At 41.1% G+C, this 18,196-nt stretch overlaps 2 protein-coding genes across 3 annotated transcripts; both read left to right on the top strand.

Moving 5' to 3' along the window:
- Nucleotides 1–14: 14 nt before the first annotated feature.
- hcrtr2 (hypocretin (orexin) receptor 2) lies at nt 15–11,718 on the top strand. The gene is made up of 7 exons (XM_062519170.1): nt 15–216; nt 5,802–5,980; nt 8,275–8,515; nt 10,288–10,403; nt 10,527–10,747; nt 11,041–11,162; nt 11,546–11,718. The coding sequence occupies exons 1-7, from the start codon at nt 15–17 to the stop codon at nt 11,716–11,718; spliced, it is 1,254 nt and encodes a 417-aa protein (XP_062375154.1).
- A 2,198-nt stretch (nt 11,719–13,916) lies between these two features.
- gfral (GDNF family receptor alpha like) lies at nt 13,917–18,113 on the top strand. 2 transcript variants are annotated; one of them, XM_062519863.1, is made up of 8 exons: nt 13,917–14,022; nt 14,472–14,627; nt 15,805–15,861; nt 16,010–16,328; nt 16,511–16,764; nt 16,853–16,933; nt 17,173–17,251; nt 17,375–18,113. In XM_062519863.1, exons 1-8 carry the CDS (start codon nt 14,007–14,009, stop codon nt 17,457–17,459), a joined length of 1,047 nt encoding a protein of 348 aa, XP_062375847.1. In that variant the 5' UTR covers nt 13,917–14,006; the 3' UTR covers nt 17,460–18,113. The 2 variants fall into 2 exon arrangements, with proteins under 2 accessions (XP_062375847.1, XP_062375848.1); XM_062519864.1 differs by lacking the exons at nt 13,917–14,022; nt 14,472–14,627 and adding an exon at nt 15,439–15,587.
- Nucleotides 18,114–18,196: the final 83 nt, after the last annotated feature.

The raw sequence follows: 18,196 nt of genomic DNA, 5'->3' as shown, positions 1-18,196 counted from the left end.
ATTCTGTATCTGAGATGTCGGCTGGCACACTCCATCCCGACTCCAGACCGGAGTCCTCTCCTCAAACGCCTGTTTTCAATACTACGGAAATCCTGCTCTACTCTCACATAGACGAAGATGACATTTGGGAATATTTACAGCCTAAACATTACGAATGGGTTCTGATCGCGGGATACATAATCGTTTTCTTCGTCTCTCTGATTGGAAACGCGCTGGGTAAGTTTTAAAGTTGTTGCATTCTTCTGTGAAAGCAGTGTAGACTAAACATAATATTGTTAGGAAACTGCAGTCAGCGAAAGACATATTAATCCCTGGACAGTTTTATTCCATTTGAGTGCCACATTCAATTCGTTTGGAATCGTTTTCTGTCGAGTGTACATTTAATGTTCGAGGGAAAAATGTTTCCTTCACATAATTTGCATTTCAACACCCTCGCATTCTAAGTACTCTGACACAGACAATTAACGGAATAGTTGTACAGGGTGGTGAACATTCATTTTCATTAGTGTCATGACAATGAGAAGGTGGCCATGACAATTAAATGAGAGACGTGGTATTGGGCACAAATGTCAATCAATCAGACAATCAACAGTCTCTTTACACTTTATGATATAAAAAACAACTGAAAATGTATCATAACTGTCATGCACATTTCTCCAACTTTCCCTCTTTGTCTTACCTCAATTGATTTGTATCTAAATTATTGGAATTAATCAATGATTAATGAATGTGCATTCATTTTAAGGTGCACTTATGTCAAGAGCTTTCCAAATTGACCACTGGAATATGAATCTATCATATAGGCTATTGGATCTTGTGGTGGAAATGACCACACTTTTGTCAGGAGCGATGTCTCAGTCTTTTCACAAAGAAATTCTGTTGTCATATTTTAGCAGCCTCTATTTACAAACAGTGTTCCGAGAGGCACATGAATGGAAGGGAAGTATTTCATTGTTGCCCACAATCAAAATGAACTTGTTTCTTGTTGTCAGGAAATTCAACTAGCATTATACACAGGGCATTGTCCTGCACCACTGTAATTGGATTGGATCAATTATATTTGATTGCACCTTTTTGTGAACATCATTATATGACTGCTCACAGTTAAAGACTGCAATTCTCAACTTGAAATTCATTTTCTATCTAATAAATAGAGTGTGATATGAGTCACACACCTGAAACGGACCTATTAACTCCACTGAGCTTTAAGGCACACACTATAGCGCACGCCCGGATCAGCAGAATCCATACCACACCTGAGTCACATCCTGATTTGCTCCAGAGAGAGATAATCAATGTTTTCTTGCATATTCCTCAAAGGACGCAGAACACAAGATTGCCCCCGAATGTGCTCAGAGAGCGGAACTCCTTTATTCTCAGTGAACGTGATACATTTGCAGTGTGCTGTAAAAATGCAGCAGTGGGAAAAGTGCTACGTTTACAGAAACAGAAAAGGTCAAAAGGGGACACACTGCCCAAACAACTGTTGGATGACACACACATCTTGTCAATGAAATCAATCTTCACAGGTGTTTGCTCAATTGATTTTATGGCTGCCTGATAACCTCCTCAGGAGCCAGAGGGATGAGAGAGCTGTATATTGCTCGGCTCCACTGACAGAGTGACGTGATAGAAACAGCTAAGCCCCAGCTTTGGAGCCGATGTGCTCACAGATTTTCGATAAACAGAGTCATTGCCCAGATGTCACTGCTCATCAATTTAGCTTCTCCATCTTAGTTGGCAGTGTCTGTCAATCATCCACATCATTTCACCCCATCATTCCCCCCCCCCTTACCTTGATATACTGTACCATCTGCAGTACCTTTTCCTTGAGACTCACTCGGTGCAACCCCCCCGCATCATTCATTTCTGTTTGATGTGGATTTTCCACACGTGGGAGCCTCCTCTGGCCCGGATTTGGCCCAAATCTGGCACATCAAGATTCAAGTCTGGTCCACAGTGATTCGCTGACCTTGACTGTGGTGTCTTTCGGTCAGCAAGAAGTCAGGGAACTGAGAATGGCTCCTGTCAACTCCAAAGCAACGTATCACACAGACACAGGAAAGACAATCAAAGTATCAAGACAAGGATGATACAGTTGGCGCACTCAAAAAACATATCTGAAAGCCGATAGCAAACACTTGTCCATGCGTTTTTAATTTCTCTGCATCATTGTAATGAAACACCATAATAGGGTATGTACTTGCACCAAAGATCCTTAATTATTGACAAGATAGAGCAACGTAATGCATCTCTATGGAAGCAAAATTCGAACAGTTCCGGTCTGCTTAAAGAGGCGTGTCGCAAAGACGTCATAGTGGGATATCGATCTCTGTCAAGCAGCAAGCAGTTCAGTTCGAATGTTAACAGGTCTGCTTAAAGGGGGATTTTGCCCCCCTCCCCTTTGCGAAGACAGAACGCGGAAATGATCGAACGTTTGCGCCTCTCACTCCGCTTTAACCCTCTCTGCTTGCACCTTGCACCTCTTGATTTATTGGCTGGTTGACCCTGCTCTATCTGCATTTCTAGCCCAAGTTTTCATGTTCATGATAGTGTACTTAAAGTACACTCCCAGTAAGAATCCAAGTTTACCGGAAGGGCCCTATTAGAATAAGCTAAGAGGACTACACGCCATGGAACATCATTTGTATGATGCACACATTTCTGGTGCTTGGAATCCACTTGAAACTAGCCCACGGTGTGTCTGTGCTTTTGTTGAAGCATTCTGGACATAGCATCCTTATCAGCAGTCCACTCATGTTAACATCTAAATGAGGGAACTGGAGGCGTTTTCGTCACTCACAAGCTAGAAGATGAGCCTTTGGCTGGCCTTAGGCACATGACAGGAAAGGCTTTGAGACAGGAAATGGGTCACAGTGGGGCATTCCTCCATATTGATGGTCGCGAAATGGGTGCCGCAGTTCATGTTGAGACCAAGATAATCTTGGTCTACTATATATATGTGTGTGTACATATATATACTGTATGTATACAATATATTGCCAAAAGTATTCGCTCATCTGCGTTAACTCACATATGAACTTCAGTCACGTGTCCCATCTTTAATCCATAGGGGTTTTTAATGGCGTCAGTCCACTCTTTGCAACTATAGCAGTGTGGAACAGGAAGGGGCCATCGCCGAGTTCCAATGAAAGGAACTCTGACTGCTTCAGCATTAAAGAGAAACTATGCAGGATTGGCGATTTCATCTCCGGTTTCGGTTTCGGTTTTCGTTTTCGCTCGTTTTATGCTTGCATATTTCTCAGAGCTTCCCCTACAGCTTTAGCGTGTATATTTATACATATATAGACTATATATATACATATATATATATATATATATATATATATATATATATATATATATAAATTGCAAGCGTGGTTCTTCTTGTTCCTTACGCGTTTCAGACTTCCAGATGTAAACAAGGAGCGATCGCCTCCTAGACAAACTGCAAGGTTACTATAGCGGATAGGGACACTGGGGGCGGGAGGAAATGTGACTGTTTTCGATAAAACTGGTCAGTCAAGCAAAACAACGATTTCTAAGCGATTTTATGACTATGAAAAAGTTGCATAGGGTCTTTTTAACCAAGAGATTTTGGACAATTCCATGCTCCCAACTTTGTGGGAAGTTAGGGGATGGTCACTTCCTGTCCCAACATGACTGTGCGCTAGTGCACAAAGCAAGGTCCATAAAGGCATGGATGACAGGAGTTTGGTGTAGATGAACTGGACTGGACTGCACAGAGTTCTGACCTCAACCCAAAAGAACACCTTTGAGATGAATCCTGAATGAATATATACAGTATACTATATGTAGGTGCTAGGCAGTTGGCAGATCAGATTTCTCACAGACAATCGTAGTGGAAATATAAGTGAAGTGTTGCCTGGTTTAGGATTAGGCCTACTTTTGTTTTTGTCCACAATCCACTTGAAGAGTTTGATGACAAATTGCCTGATATAGAACTTGAAGAACCTGATCTTAGAACCTGATCATATTTTCGTATTATTCTGGCGACTCATATTCCAGATCATATTCTGTTACATCCCAATGAATTGTCATTGTCTTCTGAAATATTTACCTGGTAATACATGACTAAACACTTAAAAGTGCTTTGTTAACCTTGTGGTCATTTTGGCTGCATCTCAAGTCTCTGCAACAGCAGTCTGAAATAGTGCTGAGCGAAATGGGTCAATATTCTTATCCAGAGCTCCCAAGTAAAACCGTTAGTTTGCTAACTAGCTAACTGTGGATCTTCAGAATCACTCACATAATACAGTCGATTATCTGGCCTTATGCTAGTCTAACACCAAACGATTGTCAAACAATTTGACAGTCAGACATTTGAGAAGTGAGAATGAGCGAGAAACACAAAATGCTTAAAATGATCTGGACATATACATGGCATGCCTCCGCAAGCACTGGTTAGCAATGCCGTCTGGCTATTCACCTTATTCCACCATGACCATTTTAGAAATACAGTAGGTGGATTCGACTTGATGTACGTCATGGTTGAAAAACATATCAGAATCTCATAAATAATCACGTTATGCAGTCAGCTTAAGATGTCTTTTTTCTTTTAAGATTGAGCATTTGTCTGGGGAGTCTGCGCTTTATTTCTACTGCACAAGAGGCATGATCAATAGGCATAGTTCAACTCTTGAATAGTCATTCAACTAATCAGACCAATGATCCATATGTGCCTGGAGGATAAGCCAGTTTGTGATTGGACCCAGCACACGTGGACAGGAAGCAGGAAAGATAGATGTGCAGGTTTCCAGCCTGAGCTTCAAATCGCCGGCAGATCAGGCTGGGTTTACCCAGCCTAGATGAAGAGGCTAACTTGGGAGGAAACAAAGAATGTCAGAAGGTCAGATGGCAAGATTGTACTTTGCCACCCAAGGTTATTCCCCTCTATGGAGTGAGTAGCCTGCAGCGGTGGCCTCCCGTATCGTATGGAGATATATTTTAGAAACAGCCTGCCTGGCCATTCTTGGCCATCGAAACTTGGTGGGCATGTTGCCCCACATGGATGACAGACATACGCATAGGCACGCACACACTCAGACACACCGAAGCACACACATAAACACACACACACAACCGCATGCACAGGCACACACACATGCACACATAAGACACAGGAAACAGGCACACACACACAGTACACATGCATACCCACACAAACACACACACAGGCATAAACACACATAAACACAGGCATGAACATACTCACACACACACATTCACTGTCTAAAATGTTAAAAACCAAAACACTGGCCCCAGCTGTGGCGCAACTGGCTGGGGCACCTGCACCGTACGCCGGCGACCCGAGTTCGATTCCCACCCCCTGGTCCTTTCCGGATCTCACCCCTACTCTCCACTGTCTCTGGCATTAAAGGCCTAAAAAGCCTAAAAATATATACTTAAAAAATAAATAAATAAAACACTGCGGGACGTAGTACTGAAAAGTCCTAAGTCTGGCTCAGCCAATAAAATGAGGGCCCGTGCTGCATTTGATTCATTTTGAACACTGATCATCATGCAATTAGTATCCCGAGTATCTTGGCCTGACCGACAGGCCTATAGCGCATGCTGCTCTGAACACAAAATTCAAAACTCAAGATTCACTTGTCTCACAAATTCAAAGAGCAGGGTGATACAGCTACAAACTTATCAATCAGACATAATAATCAAACAGTTAAAAATCTGAGACTATTTTAGTGTTCTGTTTTATCGTTATGTCTTATTGATGTCTTCCAATTGATGCAGAAAGTATATCAGTGTTTGTATTGTTTCAGTTTGCTTTGCAGTGTGGAAAAATCACCACATGCGCACAGTAACCAACTGTTTCATTGTGAACCTCTCCTTTGCTGACATCCTCGTCACCGTCATCTGTCTACCGGCAAGTCTTGTTGTGGATATCACCGAAACCTGGTTCTTTGGGAGCACCCTTTGTAAAGTGGTTCCATACTTGCAGGTAAAGGCTTTGCAATATGCTTTGAAACCTTTTATTGTATTATTTAAAATTCTTTGCACTCAAACGCTTCCAATGCTCCTGGTTAAAATTGTGTTAATCATCTCCACAATAAAAGAAAACAGAACTTACATTTCATTCAAATAAATGGACATTATACATGTATACATTCAACTTCAGAATACTTTGTAGCTTGTAAAAACCTTTTGTGGCTTCTCTATCGTTTGAAGCAATAGGCAACTTCCCTAACTTTCCCACTGTCAATACAGGCTAGATAGGGATCTGTCGGGACCAGGCCTCTCTCAGTGGCAATCAATAGAACATTAATTTGTGTCTGCCAGTGATGTGCTTTAAGTGCCCTGGCATTTTGCAGTCTATGGACAAATGTACAAGTTGTATCCCTCTTCAGAATGAATTGGATTAATTGTTTTGTTGTTATAGATTTCTCTCTTTTATCATCAACGATTGACAAGGAGTTCTTGAAAATGTCAGTTCTCCCTTTTATTGCAAGTTCACAGCCAGATCTATCAACAGACAGATGATTGACTTTCTCTGTTGACATCATTGTTGTCATTGGAATCACACCCGCACACATTGTAGTGCATTAGCCTATAGGACCTGTGGCATAATCTTTACATTTTTGTGTCTCAGATTATGTTGTATTTGTGTAATTGTTTATTATATGTACATGTAATGTAGTATTACCAGTGGGATGTGTGAATTGAATTATCTGTTGAGATACTCTAAAAACACACAAACAAACACATGATCATCAATATGATGCAGTTACAAGATATACAGTATTTGATTGGTCACCAGTGGTAAAACAGACAGACAGACACATGCATGAAAGCAGGCACGCACGCACACACACACAGATATATCTATCTATCTACCTATCTCTCTCTCTCTCTCTCTCTCTCTCTCTAAATCAAACCAGCTAATAGACTAACTGAAAAAGAAAACAATCTGCCAATCTCTTGGTATGGTGAAGGGTATGTGATGATGTGGGGCTTTCACCCAGACCACTCCTGTTGACAGGAGCATCATTCTCTACTATTTCTGCAGTAAGGAATTTCTGTTGCCTACCATATGAGTTTGTCAAGTCTGAAGTATCACCTCAATGCAAAGCAATCCGGAGGTATTAGATAGCACACCCCTTGATGATAATAATGCTAGCCACCAGCCTTGACAAAGTTAACTGTGCAAACCAACTACATTTGTTGAAAATGTCTTCACAAGTATGTTGAAGGTGGTTACATTTATTTCCATTCCAATAACTTTGCACATTACATTTCTGTTCGCACTTTTTATGTCTCTTTTTCCTACTGTTTAGTTTGATCATTTCCCTCTCAAGTAGGCATACTTGAATTGCGCTCTATTTCTCATCTATTTCTCATAGAGGGAAAGAGAGAGAGAGAGAGAGAGATGGATGGAGAGAGAGAGAGTTCAAAACTTTGGATCATGATCACATACTGTACATTCATCTTTCTAGACAGGAAGAGGAATGTATTTTTCATGTAGCATTGAGGAACTCTAACGACCTCTTGTGACCTTTACAACGTGTGAGTCAGATAGCTGTAGCAAGGAGTTGAGCAGAATGTAATGTCACTTACATTCATTTGACAGAATACTCAGCATCATTGTTGACCGTGACAGTAGTATATAGAGCATAACGGTAGTTATATAGAGCTTATTTCAGTATTCAACAGGTGTTCCCTAATAAAAACACATCAATGCCCCTTTCAGCTCCAACAGATGGGCAGTTACAATCAAATTCACTATGTGCTTTTGGCTAAAAATGTTTTCTGCATCTGGTGTACCTTTGTAAGCAAATGTAATATAAATTGAATGTCCTACAAAGTCCATATGCGACAGTAAAGGTTTGTTTTCATTTAGCGAGTGATGAGGCTTTTACATTATTGTTAAGTATTTTATTTCTCACGAATTCATTTCAATCTAGATTCTTCTGCTATCAGTTTGTCTTTTTGCTTCCTTCCCTCTCTTCCTCCTTCCTTTTATTGCTTCATCCTTTCATTTTGCCACTTTCTTTTCCCGTTAACGCTGTGTTCAAGTCCATATGCGACAGTAAAGGTTTGTTTTCATTTAGCGAGTGATGAGGCTTTTACATTATTGTTGAGTATTTTATTTCTCACGAATTCATTTCAATCTAGATTCTTCTGCTATCAGTTTGTCTTTTTGCTTCCTTCCCTCTCTTCCTCCTTCATTTTATTGCTTCATCCTTTCATTTTGGCACTTTCTTTTCCCGTTAACGCTGTGTTCCCTCCTCCCGGCAGACCATCTCCGTGTCCGTCTCTGTGCTGACCCTCAGCTGCATCGCTCAGGACCGCTGGTACGCCATCTGCCACCCGCTCATGTTCAAGAGCACGGCTAAGCGGGCGCGCAAGTCCATCCTCCTCATTTGGGTGGTGTCCTGCATCATCATGATCCCCCAGGCCATTGTCATGGAGTGCAGTCAGTTCCCAGAGCTCACCAACAAAACCAGCCTCTTCACTGTGTGTGACGAGCACTGGAGCGGTAAGAAAACCTGGCTGAAGCCCCTGCAGCTGCAGTTCCATAGTGCCGACTCTGTGCCGTCTGGTTCCGTGTGGCTTCGCTGAAACAAACAGAGGTTCATCAGCTGTGCACTTATCAGAGGGGGAATCTGTAGTGGTTTCCAAAAACACACACCGCCATGAGCCCCACTTTCCAAAACCACTTGAGATAGGACTTTGTTTAGGTGTGCACTTGAAGAGGTAAACTGTGAAAAGGCAGGATGCCAGCACATAAACGCCATCCAGGTGTCCGCTATTGATGCTCTGACTCTGTGTCACTCAGCTTCTGTGAAGTCAGGGGCCAGCGGCTCTATTGGAAGATGTCAAAGCTATAGCAGGGTACACAGTAGCCTGGTCATATCAAACCCTCGTACTAATATCGTACAGAGGGTCGGGACCTACTCCATTCAGCATCGATTTTAGGCAGGAGGCGTGAACTGGGCCTGATTTTACCCAATCGCTAATGTTTGGTCATGACAGCTATAGAGACTACAACATGCATATGCTCGATGTCATCGATAACACCCGCCTCCCCCCATCCCCCCGTTCTCTGATTGGTCCGGATGGAATGCATCCTGAGAAATCGAGTTTAATGGAATCAGACCCAATGGTGAAGGGAAATGAAATTGAGCAGAAGCTTACGGATGGCTGTGCCAGGCTACAGTAGGTACACAGGGAACCGTATGATGAAATAGTCTTCAAAAGATATTGTAGACACAGATGGACATAGCTATTTTAGTCAATAACACCTGAGTTTACTGAGCAAATCAAAGTGAACTTCATTAACACCCCATTATTCTTCTACAATATCTTTGAGAGCAGCACTATATTTGAAATGTCATTCAGGTTACCACCTGACAGGCAAGTCACCTTGCATTGCTGTAGTCATTGGCTTGTGTGGCATCCATTAACACATTACTGACCTGAAGAGACAGGCCTCAAAGTTGGTAACTCAGAAAGCCATTTTTCTTCATTGCTGCTGATACGAAAGCTAGGTTACCCAAATATAGAAGCTGTAATGTCTTGGTGACACATTATTTCAATGTCAGCCACTGACAGTTGGCGCAAAAAGAGATTCTATTGCCTTGTCATATTGGTGAGAGAATGCTGAATTGATTCAACTTGTGACAATGACACTCGCACAAAAAACACAGAAGAAGCTTTTATGATAACAGCCATCAGACAATGTGCCGTGTCAATTGCTAGTTTGCCAACAAGAGCCCTGAAAACAATTTATTCTTCAGTTAAACCATCTCAAAAGTCTTTTCTGACAGTGATTAAATGAACTTCAAACATTGATACCAGACAGCGGTGGCTCTGCTAAATGATTAAATGCATCAAAAGCGGGAAAATGTGTCCAAAGCTTAAGTCTTTTCTGCCTTTCTCTCCCTGTTGGGCACACTCTGTGAAGGCATTTCTTTTTAAGTGCTGATTTTCTTAGCAATTATTAATTAAGGATAGCTAAAACAGAAGTAATTCTCCCTCAGAGGGGAACGCAAGAACAACTTCAAGAAGCTCATCAGTGCTCCTTATATCTGAGCAGCCTGAGCATATCTGAGTACTTATCCTCAGAAGTCAGAACATTTGAAATGTTTTGCGTATTGCAGAAAGAAAGAAAAAAACAGTTTTCACAACTACTGCTAGCACTATAACGACAAGCATCAGGAAGGCAATAAAAACAGAAGCCTAAGTGCCGTTGTTTAGAGTGGTGCATTTTCCTAGTTGATAAATTCATTTGCACTCTCTCCGTCACAGATGAGATCTACCCCAAGGTCTACCACACCTGTTTCTTCATCGTCACATACTTTGCTCCACTCTGCCTCATGGTCCTGGCATACATCCAAATCTGCCACAAGCTTTGGTGTCAGCAGGTACGTTTCTTGAGAACTAAAAGCTCTGGGCCATAACAGTGTCCAAGTGTTTCTGTAGAAAAGAAGCACAGCACACTTCAAAGCATGCCCCTCCGCCCCCCCCCCCCTTTCCTTCCTCAACAGATTCCAGGAACATCATCAGGAGTGCAGAGGAAGTGGCACTCACTGCAGTGTGCCACCCTGGCGTCGGGCTCCGGTCCGTCTGTCAAGGTGAAAACCAGCGCCGTGACGGCGGAGGTCAAGCAGGTCAAAGCTCGGCGGAAGACGGCTCGCATGCTGATCGTGGTCCTCTTTGTGTTCGCACTGTGCTACCTGCCGATCAGTGTCCTCAACGTCATGAAAAGGTTGGTTGATGGTTTGGTTGGTTGGTTGGTGGGCTGGTTGATGAAGTAGTACTGTATTGTGTCTGCAAGGCCAAGATACAGGTAGATGTTGAGAGTAAACATAGAAGTGTTTGCTTGATTCCAGTGCATTGTGACCTAAAAATACCATTCCCACATCTACTCTATGTCCTAAGAAGCAGTGAAGTCATTTTCACAGTTTGATTACAGTAAATGTCTGTGATTAATTTGGGTAATTCACCAGCTATGTCTTATATTGAGAGGGTATTTTTGTCTGTTTGAATAATAATTTTCAGGGTGTTTGGGACATTTGCGTACACAAACAACAGAGAGACAGTGTATGCCTGGTTTACCATCTCCCACTGGCTGATATATGCGAACAGTGCAGCAAATCCCATCATTTATAATTTCCTCAGTGGTGAGTTGCTCTGCCCTTCAGACATTTACCCCATCTACTGGACACAACAGGTCATCACAGGCCAAACAGTTCACCAGACTCACAACTTCCCATAATAATGAAGGTTGAGATGTTAAAGCTTGAGAAAATAAGACTTCAAAGTCTCAATTACACTCTTTAGAACAGTTCCTTTATATATTTTTTTGTATTCTCTTCATGCCATATTAAATGTCTAATAGACTTTCAAGCTCAGCCTTTGCCTTTAAAGGACCATGTTAAAAAATGGGAGGTCTGGGATTTAAAGCTGGACTGAATAGGACAGCATATCAAAACTCAAAGAAAGCTGCTTTTTGTGATTCAAAGGGTGTCTCTGCCTTTTTTCTTCTCCTCGTTTATTCCTGCAGGTAAGTTTCGCGAGGAGTTCAAAGCCGCATTCTCCTGCCACTGCTACGGTCGCCAGGAGACCGGGGAGAAACAGCGTGTGAGAACGAGAACCAGCACAGAGAGCCGGAAGTCCCTCTCCACTCAGATGAGCAACCTTGACAGCGTCTCCCGCATATATGACCATGTGCTGTAGGCCAGTGAGAATACTAAAAAAGATTCAACCACACACAATCATCCTCAGATGTGTGAAGACTTTAAATGTTATCATATGGAATGAGCAGGGAAATCAACGAGCAAAAAGGGGAATAAGATCCTATATGCATTTCCAGTACTTAAATGCATACTTTAGAGGATAGACTGCTGATTTGCTGATGAAATCAGTAAGCAGGTTCCTTACATTCAGTACACTAAATACAACAGGATGGATAAACATTGGTGTGTGGTTAAAAAGCATTTGTATAGTTTTCTGAAAAACTATACAATTTATCATATTTTTCTTATTTATTTGTGATTTCTGCTTTCTGACAACGTTTATTTGGTGATATGATATGACATGATATGAATGTTTTCATAATTTATTGTAATTTATTTCCGTTGTAGACTTGATGGAAGTTGTCATGTGGAGACATAGGCACGTAACAGTGCATCAGTGCTATTGCAGGGGCTTTCAACAGACCAAGTACCAAGCAAAGCTACAGTGTGTCTTTGAATTTCTTTTTATTATTATTATTATTATTATTATTCATAAAACCTGTTGAATATTACTGTGTTGCTCCTCAAGATGAAAAAGTATTTTTGTCCACCTCCCTCCTGTGTAGACCTCATACCCAGGGAACAGTCTATGTTTTTTGTTTAGTTTATCTCTAAAATAAAACTGTGTGTGCTCCTGAATGAATATTGTTTCCTAATTAGTTCTTGTTGCTGTCATTGTAGTCACTCGAGCATACCTGCATACTAAATATAAATCCAAAAACATATAGGCTACTACAGGGAGGTTCCATCCACTAAGGGATGCTTAAAGCTGTGACTCAACACACCACCATTATCTCTGCAATTATCAGGTTGGAATATTTGCATGTTTCATATAAATATTTACATGATGTTTGATGGCCCTTATTCACTGATGGTTCAGCAGTTCCTGAAATTCAATCTGAGGAAAACAAACATCTCTCTCACCCAGGCAACCAGCGCTTTTACACTGGGAAAAGCACATCTGTGTCAAAGGCTCAAATTGCTCTCCCATGCAATTTTTTCATTTTTTTTTTTTTTTTTTTGCTATTTTCATAGACAGACGTTGTGTCTGTGAAAACAGGCAAATATAATCGAAGTCAACACTTTCATGTTTTCATCAGCTCTCCAATTAGTAACGCTAAGGTTTTTTTTTTTATTTTGCTATGTGTAAACTACACATTGTATTTACATGTAAACTTTATCTAGTTTGCCATTTGAACTTTTCAGTGATGTTAGCTCAATGACAATCAATGTAGGATACATGCAATATGTAAAAGACTAGAGTAGGCTGGTCTCCCTTGCTCTATAAGAGTCCTGTTGATAAAAAACACTTCGATAAGTCCGATAAATAGCACAGATGTAAGATAAAAAAAAAAAAAAAAAAAAAAAAAACATGCCACGCAATGGATTTCTTTTGGTCATAAAATACACATGCAATACAGTAACCTACAGCACTAGTACAATGTCAGTGAGTGTTATTGTTTTCTTTTATTATTTACTGTAAATGGTGTTATTGTCTTCTGACGTCATTCCGCATGCCAAATAGTCAGCCATCCCCGCGGAGCTGCGACAGAACTTTGACAGCATGTCGCGAGCATCAGTGATACCAACTGTTCTGGTCATAGGTAAGTTAACCAACAAAAGTGTACCTTGCATGAAGAAAATACTGAGTTTAGATTAGGCTATGTTTTTGTTTAATCTAAAGCGAATTTTACATAGTGTCATGATGCAACCTGTTGAAGTTGTCAAAGAGTCAAACAGGTGGTCGAATCGTATACTAAGTGGGCTACGGACAAGGCTTTTTTTCCCTTCCGGATTTACATTAACATGCAGGCTAACCTGTATAAATGTTGCTGAGATTTAAAAAGACAAACACCTTATTTTGATCTGTATGTCATGCTTTAGACTAGGGAGATTACGGCTACGTTTTTAGTACGGTGAATTTATTAAGGTGGATGGGTAAAATAATATTATTATTAGGACCAAAGATGAATGATGAACAACATTCACTTTCGTCTCTGGTATAAAAATGATGTTCTTCTTGTTTTCCAACCATTTTATGAGGAAATGTAAACGTTTTGACAGAATGTAGATTCTCTAAGGTACTTTCTTTTTCCTGCTTCAGGTGCTCTGGCTGTACACATATTAGGTGTGAAGATTTTCTTTGAACCTAAAGACTGCTCTGACAATTTAGAAGAATGCATAGCAGAACACAATTTGTGCAAAAGAGAGGGCAATCCTCTCGAATCTATGTGTGGAATTGAAGGTATGGTATTTAGCATATCTCTCACATCTCCTTTGGTGCATTTTTCCCTGATATAAACACATGGCGTAATCTGATAGAAAAGGGAATAGATCACATCCAGAGATTAGAGAAATGGGCCAAAGCCTCCCTGGACCGGAGTATTAAATAAAACAGTGCTGTGGCAATGGCCTAAGGGCAAACCTAGAGCTAAACTACATTTCACTCCCCATTCTCTCTAACAAGGTCACAACACGATTGATTTGGAATGGTGGCAAATTCAGATATATATGTTCATGCTTTTGTGCCGGGTGAGCATGTGTCACCAGAACCAACTTTTGCCCAGTGGAGGATTAGATTTCAAATACTTTATTAAAGGCCTTGTGACAGTGGGGGAAAAAAACACTTGCACTCATTGTGAAATCACCCATTTGTCTGGTTCCACATTTCTCTTTGGGCATGTTGGTGTGCAGGTGGACCCTGCCAACTGGAAGACCCTGTCATCTGTAACATGACCATTCAGTTCATGTTGAGTGGCATCTCCATACGGAGAGGATGCTTCTGCCAGTGGGAAGAAGAGCCATGCACCCTCCTGAACCTGCTTACTGCATCCTGCCAACAGCACAGAGGTAATGTGTACAGATGCTCCTATTATGTAGCTCTCTTTCAGGTTCGGTCTGTTCGGTCACACATACACACACATGTGACACACACACACACACACACACACACACATACACACACGGAGAGAGAGAGAGAGGGAGAGAGTAGACACACACATGCAGACAGATTATGTACACATACAGACGCACACACACATACACACACAGGATCAAAGCAGCTGGAGATTTTGAATCCAACAGAATAGGACCACACCAAACTCAACTAATTAGCCATTTGAAGAATGTAATCAGTTGATTACGGGAGTATGTGAGTTCAGATGTTCTGAGGTTTGGTTGAAATAAACTGCTGCCACTATGTTTTGTTTTACACCATGCAGGGGCTTTGTGATGAGAACACCCAATAGTGTACTGTTTACTTAGCTGCTCAGAACTGGTTATAGCAACTTCAGTGTCTCCTCTTCCTAGATGCTATATGTGCTAATAAGAAAGTAGAAAATCGCACTCAAGCACAGAAAGTCAACCTGTTAGCCACTGTGCCCCAGAGATAAAATAAATAAATAAAAAGTATTTATGAATGGCTCCAATCTACAGATGACGTGAACTCCTATGCTAAGACACGTTGGAGTCCTCGAGAGCTGATCCCAAAGTCTGGTCCAGCCCCTGTAAGCTGCACTCGTGCCCTTCAGGGCTGCCAGGAGAACCATGAGTGTGCTACGGCCTATAAGACCATGAGGGCCCTCTGTCACATGGACGGCTCAAACTGTAAAAGCAGGGCGGTCTCTTCGCTCTGCCTGTCCCTATGGGAAGAGCTCAGGAGAAGCCAGCTCGGCCAGTGCACGTGCAACAGAGGCAGGAGGAAGTGCCTGGCGCTTTGGCGTCTCATCCATGAAAACCCTTGTATTCACAACGTTGCAGAGAGTCAACTTTTATTCATGACTACAACTTTGGAACAAAACAACCAAAGGTGTATGTACTGTAAGATGTTTTGTTCAAATGATGTTAATATTGTTTGTTTGTTTTGTTTGTAAGGCCATTAGGTCAAGGTCGTTGATGAATATTTTTGAATATATTTACTCAGTCGTATGTGTTCTGTGTTGATTGGTGACTTTTTTTGTACATTGCTCTACAAAAAAGAGAACGCTCCTTTCCCTCCTCATGGCAGTTGGTGTTTAATGTGTTGCAGCTGAACAGAAGACGGTTCCCAAGATGAAATGGCCAGATAGCGGTCTCTCAGGATATGGTAATGTCTCCATTTACTCGAGTTTTCCAGAAGAGTGCAGTGACATTTTTTTTTTTTTTTGAGATGCTGGGAATTGCAGTGACTAATAATTGGCTTGAGTAAGTCTTGTTTTTTCTTTTCCTTCTCTTCTCTGTTCTCCCTCATTTAGCGCCTGGCATGAGCTATTCTTGTAGTGGACAAATGAACGTCTGCCTTGAGCTTGAAGCCTGCAATAGACGGATGGTGCCGCTGGTGAAGGCCTGTTCGAGCCCGTGCAACCAATCACAGTGTGGCCAGAGAATTCAGCAGTTTTACAAGGGCATGCCACAGACTATGGCGGAGAGGATGGTCTTCTGCAGGTGCAATCCAGAGGACCAGGAGTGTCTGGTGGCGAGAGCCAATCTGCATGGTGGCACATGTGAGGACACTGAGGAAGACTGGACTTGTTTGGAGATGTTGGACAGCTGTGTGGAGAGCCAGATGTGCAGGTGATTTCCATGCTCTTCAGTGGCAGTGAAGTTAGCAATCGAAGTTGACAGGCTAAACTCTTCTGTTCCTGTGCACTGTATTTTTTTATGACTATTTTTGTTCTTCAGTGTGAAGTAGTTAGCATGTGTAAGTAATAACTTACTAAACTAATGCATCTGCCGGTTATTATCGCTATCCACAGGGAACGATTTGGCACCCTCTTGTCAAAATGCCTGGGAATTGAGCCAGTTGGCCTTGACGCCGATTCCTACTCCGAGTGGGTTAATCTCATTGACTCACAGCTGAGTTGGAGCCAAGAAAGAGAATGCAGAATGGCATTGGTGGCCTCAATGGGCACTATGCTTCAGCAACCGTGCAACTGTGATGGCCTGCCCATCTACGAGCTCCACAAATGCAACAAACTCCATCAGCTTCTACACAACAAGTCCATGTTTAGTGAGTTAGAATATACAAATAATTGATTAATCACTGTTGTGTTGAAAATGAAAATGTTAATACAGGAAACCTTGTATCCAATCTTCAGTGACTCATTTGGCTATAACAGGAGCTCCTGATCCGTCGTCAGAGGCAACTGATTGGATATCTGCACAGTGGTGGTGGAGTGGTAAGTTCCTTGGAATGGTAAATTGAAGTCTAATTGCACCTTCATTCAACTAAATGTAAATACAATTCAAATAAAAGTAAATGCTTACATTGTCAATGAAACTAAATTTAACTGTAAAGTTTAGCCATTAGTAAATTAGACTATTATTCAGTTAGTAAATTAGAGTGATTACTGTACCACCACAGTCTAAATGTCTACATTTAATGCCTATCATGACACCAGTCTTATTCTTTTTGCAGATCATCTAGATAAAGTTGTGTACAGCCTCTTGGTTGTGACAATATTAGGTGTCGTCATTATTGTTTTGCACAAATTGGGGTGAGTTATATCTGTATGGAGTCTATTCCATGATCTTAGTTACAGCTTTATAAGGTGCTAAGTTGCAGAACTCTCAATCATGTATCTGTTTTTGTTCTAAACTTTTGTGTTTTTAATTGATAGGAGGCAGAGAGCAGTCGCAGACCAAGTCAAATATGGCACTCCTTCACAAAAGAACAGTGACAGTGATGCTAGGTTTCAATATTAAAGTCATCTACGACAGTATATGTTTAATTACTCTGTAATTCCTGTATTTGTTAATTGATCTAAGATTCTGCAAATATATGTTAAATTAGTGTGGTATCTACTGGTGATACAAAAATGACTGAGCCAATTAAGGAAAAACATCAGATCTATTGCAGTCAAATACATGATCTAATGATCCCGATCTGATAGCTGTCACTAATCACTACAAAACATAAAAAGACAAAAAAAAAAACAATCCTACAGTACATGTGGTTTGTATCACAATACTATCTTGTTTTTTCAGAAAGTCTTTATTTAGAAAGAGCAGGGAACATAAAGTATCAGTGCCGCTGTGTGAAATAATAGGATGTTTGCCCATGACTTGTTATTGGCAATTGATTCTAATCTTTTACATTAAATATTAAGCTTCTTATTTATTTAGCTATATACTACTGTATATAGAGTATACATATCACAATACTAACACTCTGCTTTTCGGTAGCACTTAATGGACTGTTGGACTATATCATACTCAATGTGATGTATACTTTGATTAGCTATACAATATTTAAAGCCCTGTATTTATTCATCGGTGAATTCTACCCATTCTCCACTCACTCAGGCTGCAATCATCATGCCACTCTCTCCATAAAGAGACGCTTAAATAAATATTTTGACCTCCACACAGATGTCTCCTCTACTTTGCATATTGTTTGTTCTGATTACAGTGAACGGTGAATAGCTAGTGTGAACAGCACC

Source organism: Sardina pilchardus, chromosome 18 (genome assembly GCF_963854185.1).
Source record: "Sardina pilchardus chromosome 18, fSarPil1.1, whole genome shotgun sequence".
NCBI lineage: Eukaryota > Metazoa > Chordata > Actinopteri > Clupeiformes > Clupeidae > Sardina > Sardina pilchardus.
This window is presented reverse-complemented; position numbering and strand designations above follow the sequence as displayed.